This window comes from Charadrius vociferus, unplaced genomic scaffold, assembly GCF_000708025.1.
Source record: "Charadrius vociferus isolate BGI_N301 unplaced genomic scaffold, ASM70802v2 scaffold329, whole genome shotgun sequence".
Taxonomy (NCBI): Eukaryota; Metazoa; Chordata; class Aves; order Charadriiformes; family Charadriidae; genus Charadrius; species Charadrius vociferus.
The window spans coordinates 2,039,378-2,046,731 of record NW_009649982.1 but is presented as its reverse complement, the minus strand read 5'-3'; the positions used below and the strand labels follow the sequence as shown (position 1 = coordinate 2,046,731).

The 7,354-nt window shown below is 39.5% G+C and overlaps 2 protein-coding genes across 2 annotated transcripts; one reads left to right on the top strand and one right to left on the bottom strand.

The window, feature by feature from the left end:
• The first annotated feature begins 168 nt into the window (after positions 1 to 168).
• TXNL4B (thioredoxin-like 4B) lies at positions 169 to 1,732 on the top strand. The gene is made up of 3 exons (XM_009891630.1): positions 169 to 359; positions 717 to 868; positions 1,314 to 1,732. The coding sequence occupies exons 1-3, from the start codon at positions 228 to 230 to the stop codon at positions 1,477 to 1,479; spliced, it is 450 nt and encodes a 149-aa protein (XP_009889932.1). The 5' UTR covers positions 169 to 227; the 3' UTR covers positions 1,480 to 1,732.
• A 1,263-nt stretch (positions 1,733 to 2,995) lies between these two features.
• On the bottom strand, positions 2,996 to 6,450 carry LOC104292307 (putative protein FAM172B). Its single transcript, XM_009891657.1, has 2 exons — positions 6,418 to 6,450; positions 2,996 to 4,057 (listed from the first exon to the last, which is right to left on the bottom strand). Exons 1-2 carry the CDS (start codon positions 6,448 to 6,450, stop codon positions 2,996 to 2,998), a joined length of 1,095 nt encoding a protein of 364 aa, XP_009889959.1.
• Between the last annotated feature and the right edge of the window lie 904 nt (positions 6,451 to 7,354).

The window sequence follows — 7,354 nt, the reverse complement described above, 5'->3', positions numbered from 1 at the left end:
GTGGGCCTGGGCCGGGCGGCCCGGCTGGGCTGCGGCGGGAGGCGCGCGCTGGAGCCTGAGGGGTTTGTTAGCCCGGTGTGGTGGTCGGTGGTCTTTTTTTTTTTTTTTATAAATAGCAAGAAGTTTCGCTGGGTTTTGATGCAGGTTTCTTTTTTGTTGTTGTTGTTTTTTCTTTTTTTTTCCTGACCGTCAGGTAGGGATTTTAGTGGAAGCCTTGGTGTGTCGGGATGAGTTTTCTGCTGCCCAAACTAACCTGTAAGAGGGAAGTGGATCAGGCAATAAAAAGCGTGGCCGAGAAGGTTTTGGTTCTCCGGTTTGGAAGAGATAACGATGCTGTTTGTCTGCAGCTCGATGATATTGTAAGAGGATTTTTTTTCCTTTTTTTAAAATATTTTTTTTTAATAAACTCTACTAGTAGCTCTGTTGTATACATAAGAATGTCATATGTTGCTTTTGAATAATGTGGTGTCTTATGAAAATTTTGTGGCAATTAAATGTAAAATGCAATAATACTATATTTGTAAAATATTTTGAAAATAAAGCAAATGTTTATGTTATTGTAGTGGGTGCACAAAGTGCTTGAAGTAGAGAAGACATGCTGTTCCAGCCCTGCTTAAACTGATAAGACATAAGGGAAACAGGTTTTATAGAGCTTGCCACCCTCTTTCCTCTTGTGTCTCAATCCATTTGTCATCCATCTTTCTCACTCTTTTCAGCTTGCAAAGACAGCTCATGACCTAAGTAAGATGGCAGTCATTTATCTGGTGGATGTGGACAAGGTTCCAGTGTACACCCAGTATTTTGACATCAGTTATATCCCATCTACTGTATTTTTCTTCAATGGACAGCACATGAAAGTTGATTATGGGTATGTCATCCTAACTGGGATTATTTATTAGGTTTGTAAGAATTATCAGTCGTTATGTTACTGTGTCTGGGGAAGGTAACATTTGAAAGCTATAACGTTACCAGCATCTGCATTGACAACTCTGTAGGAAGCCAGAAGGACTTAAAATTAAGAAGTATTTGAATTCTGCTCTGATGCATTAAGTAGGTGTCAGGTGTGAAACATGCTTGACTCTGCAAAAAAATAGTACAGTTAAAGTCTTAGACATGACACTGCACCTTTTTGGACTTTGGAGGTTACAGTATACTCCTGGCTTGGTTATGCCATTACCAGTGCGGTTCATTCTTTCAGAATGACCAAATAAGAACCCCTAATTTCATTATACATCTCTTTTTTTTGTCTTTAGGTGGTTTTGCTTTAAACACTTTAACATACAATTCTACGTTTATCTTATGCTTATTTTTAGGTCTCCAGATCATACCAAATTTGTAGGAAGCTTCAAAACAAAGCAAGACTTTATAGATCTTATTGAAGTGATATACCGTGGAGCAATGCGTGGAAAGCTCATTGTGAGAAGTCCTATTGATCCCAATAACATTCCTAAATATGACCTTCTCTACCAAGGAATTTAATGGGTTGACCTGAGATAAAGAATTACAGAAATGACTGATGTTCTAGATTCCTTTTTTTCTTCAAGCATTTTTAGCCACCTCTGACACCATGGTACAGTTTGAGCATTTATGTTGAAGGATCATATTGGTCTCCTTCTGAAGACAGATATTCTGTCCCCTCATACTTTTCTCGTAAATAGCTACACATTCATGTGTAGAAGTCACGCAAGAAACTATTATTTGAGTTGCATGCTGACCAGCACCTACAAAACAGGTAGGTTGTATGCATCCTCAATGACAGCATCTCCAGTGCAACTTGCTTAAGTGAACTAAAGCACTGTATGTTCCATTAGTTGTCTATTTAGTGCCATTTTCATTCAGATGTAATAACAGTAAACCTGTCTTTATTTAAAAAGCTATGCTTGCTCTCAAGAGCATTGAACTAACTGTGCCTTTCCAATGGAATTTTACACTTTCACCCATAACTAGATAATGGGATGGAAGCTTTTTCAAACAGTATTAGAGATGACTGAAATCTGAAATGGATATAAACACAAAAGGGAAGTTGACACTTTGTTTTCTTTGGTACCCAGTATTACTGTTCAACATTTTTTTTTGACTGAGATGAGAACTGAAGGTTTTGTCATCCTTCAAAACTCTTTTGCAGCTACTGTGCGCTTGTAATTCCCACAGGATTAAACTGGAAATTCAGAATAACTGTTTCATTTACTTTCACTTTAGAGGTTATTGTGACCTTCTGCTTGTATAAATTGCAAACCTTGAGTATGGAAATTTAAAAGCTGTCTCTATTTCCCACCTCTTGCTTAAAATTAAACAGCTGAGATAAAACTACAACGTCATTCTTTTGCATCAGTTTGGTAATTGCAGGTTGCTAGACTATTGTATTTCTACAGTAGCTCATGCCCAGTAATCTCAAGGGTTTAGTTGGCTTTAAAACAGAAATTATTTTTGCTCACTGTATTGTGTTTGGGGCATACCATCTCTGACAGGAGGGAAGGTAGTAGAATGTAGTTCCCTGAAGTACTGTTCAACTTAACAGTAAATGTTTCAAGGAGGAAGGTGGACGTTCCAGGTTTTGAAACATTTTAAACACTGTATGGTATATAATGAGGAACAAATAGATCCTTTACATAGTCTTTGTATTCCAGATTTGTCCTTTTAATGAAAACTGTGCACTTAGATGAGTGTTTTCCTGATAGTTTAGTCTGATTATAGAACCATTAACTGCAGTGTATATTTTAAAAATGATACAGATGAGAGTTTATATCCCCTAACATCTTTATTTCGTGCAACTTTAAATTCCACAGCTAGCTGAAGGGTTGTGGCTTAAAGCTTTCAACAATGCACTTTCCTAATAGTTAACTTGTATTTGTGCCTTTCTCAAAACCAAACAAACTAGCTTCAAACTTAGAACAGCAAGTTGCTCCACAGTGAGAGGAAGGTCCTTAGATGACTGAAAGGTGCAGGGGCAGTTACGAAAGGAAAAGACCACTATCAAGAGCAAATCAGCATACCTTTATTTATTGCCTCTCTTTTTACTTGTACTGCTTCTGGTTGCAACAGGCGAATGCCTAAAGGCTGTTGTGGTCTTGGCTTTCAGTGTGCTCTTCAAGTACTTAAAGATGGCACGTAAGCAATGGGAGGGTGCTAAACCATACTTTTCCGTTCCAGCAGAGACAACAGGACAATTCACTTTCACGAGAGAACGTACAGCTTTATCTAGAGGCTTACTGTTTGATACCCATTCACGGCAGCATTGCTGTAACCAGTTTTGTATTTGTGGGTCGCTTCTAGTCTGGTGCTGTGTGTTGTGCATGGAGTCAATGAATGCCACAGAGTACACTTTATTCATTACCTCATATTTTCTCTGCACCAGCAGATCAACAAACACCAAGCCACCATAGCCGTGGGCAATGAAGGCCACGTTCTTAGCTGCGCTCTTTGAAATGAAATGATCCCATACATACATGGTATGTTCCTCAGGGCTGCTGCTTTCCCTCTTGGGGATCCACCAGACTAATTGCTTAGAAGTCGGTGATTCTTTCCCGGTAGAAAAGCTTAACAACTCCTTTCCAGTGCTCAGATCAACGAAGTTGTCATTGGGGTTCAGTACAATCACTCCCCCATGGCTCTGAAGAGCCTTTTTGATGAATGGTATTTGTGTTCCATGCTCCAGGCCCTCACTGACAATTGTCCTTTGCCCCCACTGTCCGGCACGGAAAACTCCACGATCTTGAAGAAGGACAGTTAGGCTAGAGGAACTTGTTAGTGCATTCTCACTCATGAAAAAGAAGCTTTTTGGTTCATCTTCTGTAGCATCAGTAGGAATATAAACTTTCTGCAGCATGCAGACTCTTTCCAGGAGCTCATAAACATATTGGGTAATCAAATGTCCCAAAACTTGATAGCGTTTATGATTCTGCTCAGGATCATTCTTGTAGTAATTGAAAACAAAGGAGTCATTTGTATCCAGATGCCTCAATTCCCCTTTTATATTGAAGTCATACTTCAGTTCCTCTTGATACTCTGAAGCCTCTATTAGCTTCCTCAAGCTTAGTTCGTGCTGTATTTGTAACCACTACAAATTAAGAAGAGGATGTCAATGTAGTGCTAGACCTCTATACAACACCTACATAAAGAAAATGTGTTGTATTAGAATTAAGATTTAAAAGAGGTTACAAACAAAATACTCGTTGATACAGACTGTCTCCTGGTGGTCTGTAGTAAACCAGCTGCTTTTAAAGCCTCTTGCGGTTTTTGATTGCTAAATTCCAACAGCAGTACATTAATACTAATCTCTCTAGTTGTTTGTTCATCCTTGCAAGCACTTGCCACATGGAAATTGTGGAATGGGTGACAGAATAAGCTAACCACTGTGATCCAGGAACAGGAGAAAAAGTCCATGCAGCAAACCTTCATGAGATTAGACTGAGGTCTCTAGTTTCAGTTAAGATAATTTTTCAACTTGTACGGCTGATGAACTGATAAGAATTATACCGGGAAGTGGTTTCCATGCGAAAGAAAAATTAATCTTATCATAACCTTCTATTTTCCTAATAACTCTTCAATCTGCTACTGACTGTTCCTGGCTGTAGAATGGTAAACACGGGGTAACCTTTGGTGTGGTTAGAATCCTACTTTTATAGTATTTTTGTCTTAACAGCAGAGATTTGCAAGCATTAAATTCCCACAACTATCAGTATTTTTAAAATGAATTTATCATCTTAACACAGTAATTTTGTTTTGGCAAATGGTTTATATGAAGTTATATATGGCAAATACATTGGTACCAGCTACTATATACCTTTAAATTTTTCTTGCTGAACTAACAGGTTTTTAGAACAAAGTAAATCACATTCTGACTATGTTAAAACTCACTATACCATCTGATAAAGCTGATTACTAGGACAGAAAAAGTAATCTGAAAATTTTCATGTAAGCAACTTGTGTTGGAGCCCAACTCCTGTATAGAATGCAAGTTTCCTTGAGTAAGCTGCTTAGCATATTGAAAATTATTTCTTAGACTTACGAATTATAAAAAAAAAAAAAATAAATTTGCTTTTCAACAGAGCAACACCATATACATTTTCCTTTTGAGCAATCTCCGTTGGGTCAGAGATGTTAAGTCATCTCTTCAGGGTCATTCCTGACTTCTGATTAACAGAGAGTAGGCTAGAAAACACTACCTTCTCCTTTTTTTGTCTCACATAGTAAGTACAGATAGAAAAGGGAAAAAAACCCCAAACAACCAGATTCCATGACATATAAACCATTTGCTAATTTGCCAGTTTCTTGGAATGGAAACAGCATAAAGAAGTTGCAAGTGCACGTGTTCATCTATGATTTTTTGTTCTGCAGGAAGGCATGAATGTCACAAAGGAGATGGGAGGACAGTCTGTTTGCTGTACTACTGAAATACAGGCAATTCACACAAAAGAGGTCCTGTTTAGTAGGGAGGGAGCTACCCATATTCGTGTTGTTTACCCCATGCAGTGAAGTGGGGGAAGAAATGGACGTGGTTTAAGGAAAGATGTCTGTGGAGAAAAGCAAAGCACAGAGGAAGCATTCCATAACAATTATGAATAGATAAATGGAGTTTCCTCACAGGGTGGCATGTTGTCCAACACTTTTTTCTGTCCCTTTCTCTCCTCACCCTAAAAGGTTAGAGACTATAGTTTCCTAATGTACGATGAACAGGAATTACTATGCTCTTACTTCAGGTACTAGCAGCAATATTGCTTTTTCAGTTCCAAAACAAAATTAGGATACACGATTCCAAATTAAACCCCATGCATAGAATATTGAACATCTACTTAAATATCAACCTTACAAAGCATTGTGAAAGGTTTCCTAAGATTTCAAGAAGCAGAAACAAAAAAATAGTTTTACATCAGGCATAGGAATGGCTTCCCTTCCCAAAATCGCCTTCAAGGTGTGAACTGAAAAGTTTTGATGCAATTTATAATAGGTTATCACTTAAGAGTTCAGTTGAATAGCACCTTAGAATCATATACTTATTAGTCTGGAGGACTGATTTTATTGTCGTAATGCCATTTGTAGAATTAAAAAGCAGCAGTTATAGATTGTTCTAGATACAGCTGCATAATGCATTTCCTTCTTTTTGGTAAATGTACATTCTAAATGAGTGTTGACCGCTGCTTGTGCTTCGTTGTGTATATATAAATGCAAAATTCAAGGGTCTTTATCCTGGCAGCCTTTACAATTGCAATTTTGATTTTAAAAAGTTACTGGTGGGGAATCCCTCTTTCCCTTCCTCCCACTTTGCTGTTTGGACAGTAAGATTCTTCAGCGGTAAATTCAGCTAGTGATTGTTACAGCAGTTGACATATTTGAAACACTACTGCAGTACAAGTATTACTCTTAAGGAGATTTTCCATTTTAAAAAGTTTCCTCTGTTCTAGTAAAGCCCAACATTACCGTATTCTCTTTTGTAAAATCTGTCATCATCATAGACGGAAATCTTTTTTGCTCTGGGATCACAGACAATTTCTCTGCATGAAAGAAAATAAACCCATCTTAGTTCAGGTTTCATTACTTTATGTACTTTATTCTCCAGTATATCTATAAAACGTGTCAGTTGCTGATACTTAAGGCCATCTAAAGTGTTTCTGGTCGTTCCAAGCTAACATCCCACGTTTGGAATGTATACCTGACCATAAGTTAAAGCTAAACCTCTTGGGTGTGAAACTAAAGAGCTGTCAAAACTAGTTTTGCACAGCTTCGCATTACTTGGTATGAAAGCACTACCAAGAGGACAAAACAGAAAGCAACACATGAAACTTACACTTCCGAAGCTGCCCTGAAAACAAACAAACAAACCAACCAACCCACCCAAACACGAAAACCAACAAACCAACCTTTGCCTCCGCTCGGCCGGGCGGGATTCCCAAGGCCACCCAGCAGCCGACCATCCCGGTGGGATGCGGGGGTGTTATGGGGGCCATGCGCGGCCGCCCCCTGCCCTAAGTGAGGGCTAATGAGGAAAACCTGACTGCGGTTCCAAACCTGATTCGATTGGCTTGTATATTACTTCTAGCAAAAATACCACGGGTTTTCATGATTCCTTCCGCTAATTGCAGCCTTCCTCCCGTTTCCTTAACGTCTGCGAGCTCGCGTTTCGCGCAGCTGTATTTTATTGCGTTCAACGGAACTCCTAAGTGTTGCTACTCCTCCTCAAGTTTGTCAGGTGCGGCGAAATGCGCGTACCGGCACACCTGTGCCGCTGTCACCTGCTGCACGCCGTTTGCATCCCCCCCTCCGCCCTTCAAGTATCAGGCTAAAACCCGGCAAAGTTAATAACCGGGGAGGCAACCGGGGAGGCAGCCGGCGCGGCGGGGCCCGGCCCGGCCCGGCC